This window comes from Tupaia chinensis, unplaced genomic scaffold, assembly GCF_000334495.1.
Source record: "Tupaia chinensis unplaced genomic scaffold, TupChi_1.0 Scaffold000239_1, whole genome shotgun sequence".
NCBI classification, from domain to species: Eukaryota; Metazoa; Chordata; class Mammalia; order Scandentia; family Tupaiidae; genus Tupaia; species Tupaia belangeri.
In genome coordinates, this window is record NW_006159717.1 from 745,165 (window position 1) to 760,227 (window position 15,063).

The following is a 15,063-nucleotide window of genomic DNA, read 5'->3' on the forward strand; positions in this document are numbered from 1 at the left end:
CTGGGAAAGCAGAGGGGCGCGTTGGGCGGCGCACTGGCAGCGGAAAGACCCCCTTCCCCAAGGACCTCCTTAGCTGGCCGGGCCCAGCTGCCGTCCTCCCCGCTTCCCGGGGCCCACGATGGCGCTCCGAGGGACCCGCGCGCGCAGAAGCCTCCGGCTAAGGACGCGGTCTCCCGCGCGCGCACCCCTTTCTCAGCCGGCGGCGTCCGACTTCGTTGGCATGGGGCAGGGGCGTGGAAGAGCCATCGCTCGGGCTCCCGGACCTCTGGCCGAGCATGCCGGTGTCCCCGGCCCGGGATTACTCACCATGGCGGAGTACGCGTGCACCAGCATGGGGCGAGTAGCGCGGGGCGCGAGGCGTGGCGGCGGCGGAGCCCTCGCCCGACGGCGAGCCCGGCGGGAAGCGGCGCAGGGAGCCGGCACAGTCGGCGAGGGTCACGGAGCAGTGCGGGGTGCAGCCCGGGGTGCAGCCCAGCGGGCGTGGGACCCTTAGCGGTAGGCGCCCCCGGGCGGGTCCATGGGCGAGATGGACGGGCGCCGCTCACAGTCGGAAAAGTCGGCCGACGGGTGCCCGCGCCCGCCCTTCTCCCTCTGAGCGCAGCCTGCTCCATGCACTCCAGTTATAGTGGCGGGGGGGGGCGGGGTCTCGGGGGCGCGCATTAAAGAGACAAGCTGTGGCCGCGCTCTCCCTTTTCCCCAACGGTTCCCCCAACGGCCGCCGACGGGGATGCGTGGCCTTGGCAGGACTTGGCGGGCGCCGGGCCGGAGGGGATTTGTAGGGGGGAATTCAACCCTTGCTGATCAGAGCCACCTTCTGGGCTCCCAGCTCACACAGACTCGGTGAAACACAGGGTTCAAGGTTGGCACGCAGGGCCCCTACCTTTGCGGTCTCTGTTGTGTCCCTTTCTTGGAGCAAAGCACTTCTCTTCGCTGACCTCAGCCTCCTGGTCTGACAAATGGGTGTAAGTCATTTTCTAACCGCCTAACCAGACTTTGGTTGAAGTGGGTGGTCGTGAATATGCAGTGAGTTCTGAACTGTGGACATAATCCCATTGGCTCATGTACACATGTGTATCTATGTGCATGTGTGCAAGGCGTCCTCACCCTCCCTCTGAAATGTTTCTGGGTCAAAACCCCTCTGCAGGGGCCAGCAGGTGGTGTGGTGTTAAGGCACTGGACTCCCACATAGCTGACCACGGTTGAAGTCCTGGACCTGGTAGCTTGTGTTCTCCCTTTCTTTCTCTTTCTCTCTCTCTCTGTCTCTGCCTCTCTCTAGTGAGCAAATGAGCCTTGTTACAAACCGAAAATAATAATAATGATAAGTAAAGTGAAATCCTTTTTAAAGAATTATTTTATTTAACTTTTTAAAATTTATTTACTTTTTTTTAAAACTTGACCATAGAGGGACAGAGAAAGAGAAAGTGAGAAAGCAAGCTGCCAGGTCCAGGACTTGAACCAAGGTGGGCCATGTGGAAGTCCAGCGCCCTTAACCACCATGCCACCTGCTGGTCCCATGAAATAAATAGTTCTTAAAGAAAAAAAAAAAAGCCTTCTGCAGGCACTCACTTCACTCAGGCCTTCTGGGCTGTAAGCCACAGTGCCAAGCCCAGGGGAAGGAAGTTGGAGACAAACCTGCCAGAGACCGTCAAAGTTTCCTGACACAGGTTTGGGCGCGAGCCCTGGAGAAGGGATCAGGGTGCTTCTGCAGCCAGGGGCATTGGCGGGCTGTGGGCCTGGGACATCCAGAGACTGCCATGCGATCTGTGTGTGAGTGACTCACATGCAAGGGGTGATGGTGACGCTGACACGCACAGCCATGTGTTCGTGTGTTACCATGGCAGGCACTGGCTGGCTGTTAAGCATGTTACGGGCTCTACAGTCACTCCCTCTTTCGTTCTCCCAAAGCCCGACCCTGGTGCCCCTAGAAGCAGAGACAGAGATGAAACAAAGGCAAATGAGAGGGATGCTCAGCAGAATCGCAATTGAGAAGGCAGAGGGAGACGTAAAAAACAAGAAGACGCACAGACCAGGGCGTAGCAGAACCCATCTCAGCAAACACTACAGAACGTGCCAGCCTCTGCTCGGTACTTCACGGATATCAAGTTACCCAACCCTCGCAGCAACCTTGCAATGCACACCCTTAGCACTCCCATGCCAGGTGAGGAATGGGCACGGCGAGGTTAGATCACCCGTCCCGGGTCAAGCAGCTGGGACAGTCTGTTTTAGTCCTGTGTGCTCCAAATCACGTTAGACTCGGGCTTAGAATTTAGTCCCGACTCAGAGTGACTGTGTGATCCTGGGCAAGTTCCTTTTCCTTTCTGATCTTGGTTTCTGCAATTTTGACAACAAAAATGTTGGGGAAGACAAACTGCAGTAGATGAAAAGTCTGAGTAAAAGTATTAGACTAGAAGAGAAGGAGTTGGGCCATCAGATGGCATGGTGGCTAAGGCAGCTAGATCCCACCTGGCCATTGGCAAAATGACAGTCCTGGACCCAGCAGTTCGAAAAACACAACAGGTGTATATATGTGCATGTGTGGCCAAAATCCTGAGAGGAGAATGGAGGGTAAGGGATTGCAACCATTCCCTTTTGGGGGTGATTTCTTACTCCTCCCTCGTCTGTCCCTGGCAGGTGCATGCACCATATAGCAAACAAACAAAAGAACAGAAAGAAAGAAAAAGAAGAAAACAAAGGAGAAGAAGAAGAAAAAGAAAAAAAGAGAAAGGGCAACAAAAATGACACCATTAACTAGTTTTTTTTTTTTTTTGAGTGAGAGATTTTTGCTATAGGGTGCATGTGCTCACCAGAGACATGGAGAGAGACAGAAAGTGAGAAATCACCCTCCAGGGAGATGTCCAACCACAATCCCTTCTCCTCCAATCTCTTCTTGGGATTTTGGGCACGCATGCACACACACACACACACCGGTCATGAGCTTTAAGCTGCTGGGCCCAGGACTCAAACTGCAGTCAACTACATGGGAATCCAGTGACCTAACCGTTATGCCATCTGCTGGTCCCTAAGTGATAACATTTTAACTCAAGACATTTTAATCTTGCTCATGCATTTCCCTGTTGCAAAGTTTCATGACATTTGTATTAATTATCCTACTTCTGTTCCCATTTAAGCTAACATATGTGGTATAGAATCATGTACTTAATAGATTTCTTTCAGAATAGCTTCATTTTGAAAGACTAGTGCCAATTAAAAACACCTTGACGCAGAAGAAGAGTTATAGATGCATACACACAACTTAGATCTTTCTTTTTTTTTTGAAGCACAAATAGATGTTGATTTCTGAACTTTTATTTCAAACTTTGAATGAGAGAGTATGAGCTAAGCACACGCGCCCGGCGTGAGTTTTAAGCCACCGGGTCCGGGACGCGAACCGTGGTCGACTACGTGGGAGTCCAGCGACATAGCCATTACGCTAACTGCTGGTTCCCATCTTTTTTTTCTTTTTTTTTTTAATTAATTAATTTATTTTTTATTTGACCAGAGAGAGACATAGAGAAAGAGAGAGGGAAAGTGAGAAAGCAAGCCACCAGGTCCAGGACTCGAACTATGGTCAGCCATGTGGGAATGTCCAGCACCTTAACCACCACACCACTTGCTGATCCCTTTTTTTCTTTCTTTTTTTTTCTTTAATTAATTTATCTAGCACTTTTAACCACCACGCCACCTGCTGGCCCGACACTGTTAACTTCTGAGCTGCTGGTTCCAGGTGGAGATGCCAGTGGCACATGGAAGGTGCAAGCCCAGGCCAGGGTCACCTCCGCTTGGAGGCCAGGGTCAGAGGAGGCTAGCGGCCACGACTTCATCACTGAGAGCTCTCAGAGGCCGGAGCCTCCAGCTGTGGCAGTGGATGAAGCCGGATCGGGCAGCTCAGAACCGTTCCTGCCCCAGAGTCTGAGGTCGCAGTGTGCTCGTGAGTGTGTAGGTGACACACGGTGTTGGGAGCCTGTGGGCGTCCCTCTTCCTCCCATCTTCAGCCTCGGCCACAAGGCACAGGAAGTCCAGCTCCAGGCTGGCGTCAGTGCGTGGCATGTGTGTTGGACTCCTGGGAAAAGTCAGAAGCAGCTGGGGTGATGCCTGGGCCCACTCTGGGACCCCCTGCTCTCTCCTGCAGGCTTGGGGGGGGGCTGGGGGCAAGGTTTAAATAACCTCACTTCCTGCTGCTTAAGATACCTGCCCCGCCTCGTCTCCCTTACTCTGGCTATTTCTCTTTTCTGCCCCCTTTCACCCACGTCCTTAATGTCGGTGGCTCACTTTCAGAGCAGAAGCTCCTTCCTTTCCTTCCTGTCTGCTCTTCACGAGTGAGCTCAGCCCCTGTGGAGTCTTTAATGGCGACCTGTCTGTCATCGCCTCACCAGGTGTTCTCCAGTCTGTCTCTCACTAGAGACCCAGACCCAGACGCAGCTGCCAGGTGGGGGTTTCCTCCAGACACCTCGTTGCTGCCATCTGAAACCATCTGAGTCCAAACCCGACTGGATCTCTCCTCCCCCGCTGACCCCAACTGCTTTCCCTCCTATGTTCTTTTCCTTTTTTCCTTCAGTTTTGCCACAGGGTGAGTGCCCTTGACCGGGAGGGGAGAGAGAGAGGGAGAGAGAGTGAGAAATCACCCTTTGGGGAATGGCTACAGCACGTCTTTCTCCTCGACTCCTCTCGGGATGTTGGGGTCGTGCACACACGCACCTCGTGTGTTTTTCAAGCCACCAGGTGTGGGACTTGAACTGTGCAGTCAGTCATGTGGGATCCAGCCGCCTTATCATCCACGCCACCGGCTAGATCCTGCCTGTGTTCTATAGTTCCATCAGTGACAGCACCATCTTTTTCATTCAAACTTGTCCCCAAATCTCACCCCCAACGGGCTAATTCTCCTGAGGTGTTGCCGTTGTACCCCTTAAACATCCCCCCATGGACTGAATGGAGAAGAGACTTGAGGTGTGTATTCCAGAGGGCACATGGCACCGCCCCCGCAGCACCTTAACCAATCCCCAGAGCGGGGATCCTGGGCCAGCACCCCAACAACATCTGGGAACTTGTTAGAAGTGCCAAATGCAGGGCCCAGCCCCACTACTGAGTCAGTAACTCTGGAGGTGGAGCCCCGCAATCCTTGTTTTAGTAAGTCTCCAGGGTGGCTCCGAAGAGCACCAAGGTTTGACCCCAGCTGGTCTCCTATCGTTCCCACTCACTTCCAACTCCACTCAAGCAAGAGAGAGAGGCCTGTGTTACCTCTCATGGAAACCTCCCTAGGGCTCCCCATGGCCCATCTTCAGGAAGACGATTCGGAACTTTCTCGTGAGCATTCCGGACTCTGCAGCTGTGACTGCCCTGCTTCGTGAGCTAACAGAAGATACGTCTTGTGCTGTCCTCGGAGCGTGGCAGGCGGTCAGTGACTGCTCATTAAGCAGACGGTAGATGGGTGACTTCCCAGCCTGCCGCGGGATCCTTGGGGAAGGCTCCATGAGAACAGGCTCTGACCGGCAGACGCGGAACCCAGGCACACTCAGGAGACCATCAGAGAGACAAGTCATTTTGCTCATGGCCACTGGGGAGAAGGGTGTTTGATGCTGTCTGCTGCTGCTCTGAGGCCCCCCAAACCTCCCAGTCCCATGGTTTCGGACCCTCAGACTTTTTCTTTCCAGGCCAGGGTCTCTGCTTTCTGAGGTCTGGAAGTGGGATTTCTGGTTGCCTGCTCTCTGGGCCATGAGTTCACACAGAGGACTGAGGTGTGCACAGGGCACACATGTATGGAGACACTCATGGGACACGTACACGAGAGCACACGGGTGTGCATGTTACACATACAGACTTCCATGGGCAAACTTGGCATATTGCTCTTCTCCGGACTCAACTTTTCTCTTTTCAAAAAGCGAGTTTGAGCCTGGGGGCTGGCAGGTGGGGTGGTGGTTAAGGCGCTGGGCTTCCACATGGCCATCTGCGGTTCAAGTCCTGGACCTGGCAGCTTTCTCTCGCTCTCTCTGGTCAAATTGAATAATAATAATAAAATAATCCTTAAAAAAAAAACCCAAAAAGCGAACTTGCACTGGGACTTCATATTAGGAAAACACTCAGGTCTGCCTCCTCCTTTGTTGAGCAGCCACCTCTTCATCCCAGCCTCTGCAGCCTCCAGCTCTGGGCCTCACTGTTTGCAGGGAGGGAGATCTGACACGAGGAGATCCTGGAGCGCCACCTTGTAGTTATATTCCACAACTGCAGCTCAGGCTCCCCTTTGTCCTTGGCTGAATCACCAGGAGCAAGCTCCACCCTGGGCTAGTTAGCCTAACTCCCTCCCCCCAGAGCCCAGAGCTCCCCCACTGCACCTCATTAGAGTCCAGTCCGCCTGTATTATGAAACTGTGCAGGGTTTGACTCCTCCATGGTCCTGTGACAGAGAGACCATGGGTAGTTGTCACTTGCTTGGGGACTTTTCTGTTCTTGCTTTCCTGGATGAGCTCAGCCACACCCAGCTTTAAGGATCCTCTATACTGACAGCCCCCAATATGTCGCCCGCCCAGCCTCTCTCCAAGCACCAGGCTGTAGAAGCGATGGCTTCTCAGATACCACATGAGGAGCACAAAGTCGCCAGGCCGAGCTCATTCTCCACACGCCCACGTCCTCCCAGTGTCCCGGTGATAGTGGATGGCGCATTATCCAGAGCAGGGATCTAGAGTCACCCCGGGCTTCGCGTCCCCTTGCTTTACTCTCCTTCATCTCCAGGCGGTCATGCCGCCCCACCAACGAGGTGCTCTCTTCACGGACCTCTCTTCCTAGCTTCTCCGTCCTCACTGCACGCTCTAGCTCAGGTTTACCGCCCCTGAGCGCCCGTCACCCTCGCAGCCGATCATCTTTTTATTCTCAGAGTTATTTAACTTTCTTTCTTTTAATTTGACCAGAGAGAGAGAAAGTGAGAAAGTAAGCTGCCGAGTCCAGGACACGAACTGCAGTCGACCATGTGGGAGCCCAGCGCCCTCAACCACACCACCTGCTGGCTCCAATCATTTTTCTAAAATGCAAACTGGATCACATTCGATCTGCTCAAGAATCTGCAGTTTGACCCTCGGCAGGATCCCACGTCTCGGCTTCCGAGCAGAGCACGCCAGGACCCAGTGACAGCCCACGTCCACTGGCCGATTGCCCTCCCACCACTCCTGCGTCTCCCACCGCTCCTGCGTCAGGCCCCACTGGCGGTACGCACTTGGCTTCTCAAGCCTGCGTGCCCTTATCCTGCCCTCTGCCGCTTGCCTGCTCGGCAAGCCCCTCACCTGCAGGCCTCAAAGCGCACACTTGCTGAGCCTTCTTGGGCTTGTTCAGCCAGGCCCAGGGGCTCTCGCGGTCCAGTCACACCTTGTCCAAGTTGCTGTAGAAACCTCTGCTCACACCTTTGCGTGGCCTTGTCTGTCTCCCAAGGCTTTAAGCTGCCTGAATGCAAGAGCTGTGTCTTTTCACGCTTACCCTGAAGGATCTGTGCTCACGGCTTTCCGTACATCCAGTGACTACTCTCGTCTCTGTGCAGCCAACCAGAGGCACAGAGGGCGTGCTGTGCCAGGGCTGGGCTGAGTGGGGCAGTCTGCAGAGGGCGTGGGCCCGGGCTCCAGCCTGACAGCTTCGGCTCAGGCCTGGTGGTCTGGCTCATCTGCTGGCGCTCTCAAACCCTTCCTCTTGCGTGGCATGGAACAGAGGTCAGCAGTGGGTAGGCCGGACGTCTGTGTTTTCTTTGGTCAGTAGTGACTTGATGAAATAAACTCGGGAAAGGTGGTTGCATGGTGCTGATAAACTAGGCCCACACAAGGAAACTACTGGCTGACGTTCAGGTCCAGAACTCCGTGTGCTGGGCACTCTGGACACACACATATGAGCCGACGCTTGTGACCCGGGCCAACTGAGACTGGGGACAGACAGACCAGAGTGAGGACCCTATTGAGAATGTCTGTCTCTCTCATGTAAGAAATAAATACTTGGGGGAACCAGCAGTTAGCCGAGTGGCTATGTCGCTGGATTCCCACATAATCGACCGTGGTTCCTGTCCCGGACCCGGTGGCTTAGAACTCAGGCCGGGCACATGTGCGTGTGTGCCCAAGATCCCGAGAGGAGAATGGAGAAGGGATTGCGGCGTGGCCATCCCCCCTGGGGGGTGATTTCTCGCTTTCTGTCTCTATGTCTCTCTCTGTCTGTCTGGCGCCCTATAGCAAAAACCTCTTAAAAAAAAGAAAAAAAAGAAAGAAATACTTGGGACTCAGCAGGTGGAACGGGGGTTAAGCGCTGGGCTCCCACATGGCTGGCTGCAGTCGGAGCCCAGTCACTGGAAAAGCACACTGGGTACATATCCAAAATCCTGAGGATAGGCGGGACTGCAGCATGGCCATCCCACCCTGGGAGGTCATTTCTCACTTTCTTTCTCCAGCGAGCACATGTGCCCCATTGCAAACTGTGCCCTCATACACACACACAAATTAATTAGCACGTAGAAGTTGGGTTTCAGATACAAGTTAGAATGACAAAAATTCATTTTGGATTTAAACCTTGGGAGATGTGGCAGTGCCCAGTGGCAGCATGTTGAGATGGTGGGTGGAGCACCCATGCCCCAGCAGGCTCTGCCTGTCCACTGCACCAGGGCTGGGCAGGCCGGATGGGGGGGGGAGCTCCACCTGCCAGCACTTCCTAGCGCGACGCCCCGAGCACACCTCCAGGCCCACTTCGTCACGTGTGGAATCAGAACTATGGGGCCTCCTGCACAGTGTGCTCTGGGGAGTTGAGACAGCACCACGTTAGAAGCGGGTGGTTAGAAGCGGGTGGCAGCTGGGAGCTGATGGGGCTGGGAGAGGAGTGAGCAGGCCTAGGGCAGACAGGTGGGAGGTTCGAGTCACCAATGAACATTTATTGAGTGTCCACATGTGCACAGCTTTGAACTCGGCGATCACAGAACGCACTGGGGGAGGGAAGCAAGGGATCGGGCGTGTAGGGAGGTCCCCCTGGGTTCCTAAGAAAGGTAGTCCCTGCTGGAGCGCCAGTCGCGTCTCTGCAGAGAGGAGTCATAGCAGGGGTGGGAGGTAAAGCCAGGCACCATGGTGGCAAGGGGTGCAATTACTGGGAGAACATGCGGATTCTGGGGACGTGTCCCCTGTTCCTGGCTCCAGCCAGGCCAGACCACGCCAGGGGGACAGCTTAGATGCTCAGGTGTCTAAGCTGGGGTAAGGACAGGCAAAATAAATAACCCCAACCCCCATCGTCACTCTGCTGCAACACGACACAGAAGCGGAGAGACCTGGGTCCAAGGACTCCTGGGTCCCCTCGAGGAAGCTCGGGTGGAAGGAGGTCCCCCTCCCCACACCAGGCTTGTCTGCCCCAGGATGTCCTGGCAGGATGGGGCAGCTCAGAGCCTGGGTCACTTAAGTCGATAGGAAGAACTGCGATGTCAGAGGCCTGAGCCTGTTCTGCCCAAGGCCGAGGGCAAGAGCCAAAGGGCCGATGTCAGGGACGTGGACCGGGGGGGCCCCACAGCCTAGGGGAGCCCACGCCCTGGCCGGCAGGGCACATGGGCTGAGCCAGTCAGTCTCTGCCAGCCCTGTCCTACCCTGGGGCCTCCCTTCTCCTGGGGAGCCAGGCATCAGGCACAATGTCACCTCGTGTGCCCCTCCCCGGGGCTGCTCCAACCTTCCCCGGCCCAGCGGGGACAACCACGTCGATTTCCCTACCCCTGTGGAGACCTGGGGGCGGAACGCAGTTCCTTACACTTGAGGGGTGGGCACTATGCCCTTGCCCTTGGAAAAGCCAGAAGCTGGGGTGTTTGGGGGTATGTCTGGGGAGGGGGTCCGGTCTGGGGGCTTCAGGGAAGATGCCTCCTCCCTCCTTCCCTCGCTGCCCGCCCCCGGTCTGTCCCCAGCAGGCACCCCTCAGGGTTCAGACAGGCACTGCTCCAAGGCCGCCATGCGGTAGTGGCTGGCTGTCTCCTCGCCAGCCTGCAGCCTCATGGCCTCCCGGCACAGCCGGCTGGCCCGTGCCAGCTCCACCAGGACACCCTGGTAAGCGGCCACCATCTCGGGCTTGACGGAGTTGGGGCTCACGCTGCCCAGCAGCTGTAGCAGCTCCTGCGGCCAGCGGGAGCGCAGGGCGGCGGGGGCTAGCCAGGGCAGCAGTGGTACGCAGCCTGTGAAGGCCTGCATGCCCAGGAACCAGAGCTCCTGCAGGTCGGCCCAGATGCCCTCGTAGTCAGGGGACAGTGCCAGCACTGCCTGGTCTGAGCCAGGCGTGGCCCGCGCCACGTGGGACTGTGAGAGGAAGAGGATGGCGGCTGCAAAGAAGCCTCGGGATGCTGGCGTTCCCTGGAGGGCTGAAAGACATGGAGGGAATGGGTGTGAGCCAGACGCCTGGGGCCCGCCAGACCACCTGCTCCTCCGCGTGGCCGCACCGGGGACAGGGACAGCCTGGGTGCACACCCTCCCTTTGACACTTTCTGTGTGACCTCAGGCCTCACTTTTTGCACGTGGGCCAACAGTGCTAATCTGAGAAACTCATGTGAGAATTAAATGTAATCATCTCAGCATGCTCTGGGCCAGCAGGTGGAGAGGAGGTTAAGGCAGCCACATTCCACATGGCCTGCTGCATAGTTCAAGTCCTGGACCTGGTGGCTGCAGAATCACACAGGGTTGGGACCAGCAGATGATGTAATGGCTAAATCGCTGGACTCCTACGTAATTGACTAAGGGGTTCAAGTCCTGGACCTGGAGGCTTAAAACTCATGCTGGGCACGTGTGCGTGAGTGCCCAAAATCCTGAGAGGAGAATGGAGGAGGAGAGATTGCAGCATGGCCATCCTGCCTCGTGGGTGATTTCTCACTTTCTGTCTCTCTCTGGCAAACGCATGTGCCCTATAGCAAAAATCTCTCTAAAAAAAAGAAAAGAAAATCACACAGAGTGTGTGTCCATGTGTGCCCTGAATCCCAAGATGAGAATGGTGGAGAAGGGACTGTGGCATGGCCATCCCCCGGGGGGTGATTTCTCTGTCCCTCTGGTGAGTGCACGCACCCTACAACAAAAACAGAACAAGAATCACCTGAGGCGGCTCAACCACCCAGACCTCTGCAGGCACTGGAGGTGGCTGAGCCACAGGCCCTGAGGGGTGGGAGCTCCTGGGTCCTCACTATCACTGCAGTGGCGGAGCAGTGCCGGGCAGTGGCACTGCCCAGAGTTCAACAGGCTAAGGAGGCGGCACCAGTCTGATTGCCGGCCAGAAGAGGGCGCCAGAGAGACCATGAGCCGGGACGGAATCTTGGTACCAGCCCTAGAAGGGGCTCTCCAGGAGGCCATGTAGGTCAGTCCTGAGGCCATGACGTGGCTGTGGGGATACAGCTAGCCTGGGACTGAGAGTGCAGGGTGGGCTCCTGGTCCCCAGGGACATGGTTCCCTTCCTACTGCTGGTAGCCTGCTGGGATCCCCCACAGGGACACGGAGGCAGCCGAGGGGTGGGCACATTACACCGTGTTCCCAGGCATCTGCTCAGTAACTCCAACCTGACAGATGGGGCACAGGAACAGCCGGGACAGAGGGACCCAAGCTGACTCCCACGGCCAAAGTGGGAGACAGAGGGCGGCCAGGGCCACAGGGGCCGGCCCTCCCCTGCACACAGCCAGAGCGAGGCAGGGCAGGCAGGCGGCGTGCACGAGGGGCTCCCGGGCACTGAAGCCTGGCCCTGAGGGGCTGAGTGCGGAGCAGAGAAAAAGCTCAATGGAGGGAGGCAGGGCTCTGACTCAGGCCTGGTGGGGGCGGCTTCGCCCTGCACGCACTGGATTCAGGTTCCCTGGCTGCTGGGACTCCCAGGTGCCTGTGCCTCTGGGAGGCTTGTGCTAACACCCACCAGAACTTGCCTTAAAAGTCTTGAGAAGGAAGAGAATGTTATCATCTGGGGAAGAAGGTGGGGTGGGGGAGGGATCTCTGCAGAGATTTCCTCTGGATTGGAAAATTCTGCAAAACCATTTACTGAAAACAGTGCCTTAGGCCCAGAATCCAACAGGTCTTCACGGGTCTTTTGGCCTCACCCATTACAGGGCCCTGGGGCTTACCTGGAGAGGTGCTGAGGAGCCGGGCCATGAGGAGGCCCAGGGTGGCCACGTTGGCAGCCAGGAGCAGCCTCCCCTGCTGCTGCACCAGCGCGGGGAGCGACGCCATCAAGGTGTTCATGAGCGACGTGAAGCAGGCGTCGCGCCTGGGGGGACAGGAAGGGTGTTCATGAGCAACACGAGGCAGAAGTCAGCAGGTGAAGGATTAACTTTGAGCCCGAACCAAAGCAATGAGGGAACAGTGAGCGTCTGGGGTCTGGCTGCAGGCAGCTGCACCCAGGTACTCCCGGGGGCCTCAGATACGCCAAACTCTCGTGTGGGGCTGCTTAGGCCTACTCAGAGGCCCCTTCATTCTCACAGTAACAGAGACCCTCGGCACTGGGAAGCAAAGCAGGAGACGGGGCTCTGAGGCCACCAGGCAGCCCCTGGGCCTCGTCCCAACTCTGCCCGGGTCTCTCCCAGGCCCCTCACTTGATCAGCCCTGGTGCGGTGACCACGAGGTTGAGGAAGATGTGGCAGCAAGTCTGCAGGCCGATCTCCACGCTGTCCGGCAGCACCGAGGTGTCATGGCCGGGGGACGTGAGCTCCCACTGCTGTAGGAAGTACTTGCACAGAAGTGAGGGCGCCCCCTCCTTGATCAGGATCTCCCGGGGCCCATCCTCGACAGTCAGGTGGCACCAGCCGGGCAGAAGGAGCCTGAGTGTGGAAGGGACAGATGTGCACAGGGTTAAGAGAGATGAAGGCACAGAGAAACCCCCCCCCCCCTTTTTTTTTTTTTTTTAGGTTTTTGCCATAGGGCACATGTGCTTACCTGAGAGACAGAGAGACACAATGACAGGGAAAGTGAGAAAAAAAAACCCAGGGGGGATGACCATGCCACAGTGCCTCCTCCTCCACTCTCTCAGGATGGTGGGCATGCGTGCACAGGTCCCCACAGGGGTCCAAGCTGCTGGTCTAGGATGCAGCCAGCCATTGGGAATCTAGCCACCATCGTCATCTGCGGGCCCCCCAGAAGTCCCTTTTTGAGGGTACCCTGCCTAGGAGAAGTGGAAACTGGGGAGAGGAAAGACATGCCCCTGTTGGTACCACAGCAAACTCCAAGCTGTGGAGTCATGCGGGCCCAGGCCTAGGATCCACCAGTGTGACTGTGGGCAAGGCACGTGAACCTCTTTGAGCCAGTTCCCTCCTTGTTTTATTTGGACTTTATAAGGGCTGGCTCCATAGCATAGTGGAGAGGACACCAGATCTCACCTGGCCAACCAGTGTTCAAATCCCGGCCCTAGTGGCAACATGCTGGGCACACTCCCAGGATCCTGACAGGACAGGAAATTGGAGGGAAAGGACTAAGCATGACCAGGCCCCATTGGGGGGCACTTTCACTTCTCTGGCATATACACATGCCCTCTGGCATTAGTAAAAAGTTATTTCTTCCATGAGTGAGAGAGACAGAGACAGAGAAGGAGATAGCACCCCTGGCAAGGTTTTCAAACCGTAACCTGCTGCCACCTGGCATCCTGGGCAGGCATGTTCCAGTGGATTCAGGGAAGTCTCTGGACACGAACCCAGAACCTTCCTGTGAGAACCAGGCTCACAAAGCATCACCCCTTTGTGCCACATCCATGTGGTGCCCGTCTTCATCTTTAAAACGTGGTTGAGACGGAAGTTAGATCTGCTGTGCGGACCAAATGAGGCTGCTTTGGTGGAAGGTAGAGCAGAGACTGGGCTCACGGCAGATGCCCAGTAAGTGTGAGCTCTCGTTTACGGAGAAATCTGGGGCTGGGAAGTGAAGTTACCAGCCCTGCCCCCCCAAAACAAATAGAAATAATCCTAAGGGAAACAACATAGTCATCCCAGGAAGCCTGGAGTAGCCCAGTTTGGGACAGTTGGGGTATCCCCGTGTTACACTTTTCTTTAGAATGAACGGACAGTAAGAACTCACCGAAGAGCATCCCCCGGCCAGGCGGGCCCTGGGGTGGTGGGGGAGATGGCCAGGTTGGCCACCTGCTGGGAGAGGTCATTGGCCTCCTCGGCCTCCTCGTAGAGGGCCTTGGCGTAGCGGACGAGGAAGGGCAGCAGCTGGCACACCTCCTTGCGCAGGGACGAGGTCTCTTCGGCCAGCCAGGCACCCAGGATCCGTACCGAGGCGAACACAAAGGGCTCCTTCTGCTTCTCCGGCCCCACCTGGTGCCACGAGACCCCCCTAAGATGGAGCAGGACCAGAGACTCTCTCCTGCCTGGTCAGTCTGCTGGCCAGTCTAGAAACCTCACAGTTGGAAGCGATTCTATCCTGTGAACCCTCCAAACACAGCCAGGCCCTACTCTGTCCCACGTACCCAGCGTCAAGCACGCAGTAGGGACACACCCAGCAGAGCACACCTCGGTGTACCTCTGCTGAGTGAAGTGGCTCTTGGACAACATGCCCCACACTCACGGAGATTCAGGCCACACGCCCTGGCTCCCCACCTCTAAGGCATCTCAAGGCTAGAAAGAAGCTGACAGGTGGGAAACTGCACAGCCCCCCTCCAGCAGCTCCGACAGGGAGTGGCAGGCCAGGCCCCTGGGGACCATGTAAGAACTCCCAAGCCTGGGTATAGGGGAACGCCCCCTCCTGGGCTAAATCAGAAAACGAGGTGAGAGCATGGCAAGGCATGTGGGCTCCACGGCCTGGGGGTTCTGTGGCTGAACCTCTCTGGGCCGGGAGAGCCCTGGCCCTCTCCCCGCGCTGTTACAAGCTTCTGTGCGTGCGTGTGTGAAACTGCTGCAGAGTGAGCAGAATGCTTCGGCGTGGAGTGTGGCGTGGAGTGTGCGTGTACTGGGGGAGCACTGAGTGGGAGGGTACTGTGTTGTGTGTGTGCGTGTGTGTGTACCGTGATGTGAGTGCACATATGGTGTGTGGTATGGTGCTTGTGTGGAGGCCCATGGGGGGGCCACACACACTCCCTGAGCGCTTGCTGCAGTACCCGTCGCGGGGACATCGGCTTTTCCCCCCGCCGCCCGGGCCCCCGG

General features: G+C 56.7%; 1 protein-coding gene across 3 annotated transcripts in view; it reads right to left on the reverse strand.

Annotated features, from left to right (window-relative positions):
• Nucleotides 1-8,854: 8,854 nt before the first annotated feature.
• Nucleotides 8,855-15,063, reverse strand: part of NCDN (neurochondrin) — a 10,677-nt gene continuing 4,468 nt past the window's right edge. For all 3 annotated transcript variants that reach the window (XM_006148690.2, XM_006148691.3, XM_006148692.2), the window contains 4 exons: nucleotides 13,997-14,238; nucleotides 12,529-12,753; nucleotides 12,061-12,203; nucleotides 8,855-10,332 (listed from right to left, as the gene is read on the reverse strand). In XM_006148690.2, the coding sequence (XP_006148752.1) occupies nucleotides 9,896-10,332; nucleotides 12,061-12,203; nucleotides 12,529-12,753; nucleotides 13,997-14,238 (1,047 nt within the window). In that variant the 3' untranslated portion in view covers nucleotides 8,855-9,895. The remainder of the gene's footprint in view (nucleotides 10,333-12,060; nucleotides 12,204-12,528; nucleotides 12,754-13,996; nucleotides 14,239-15,063) is intronic.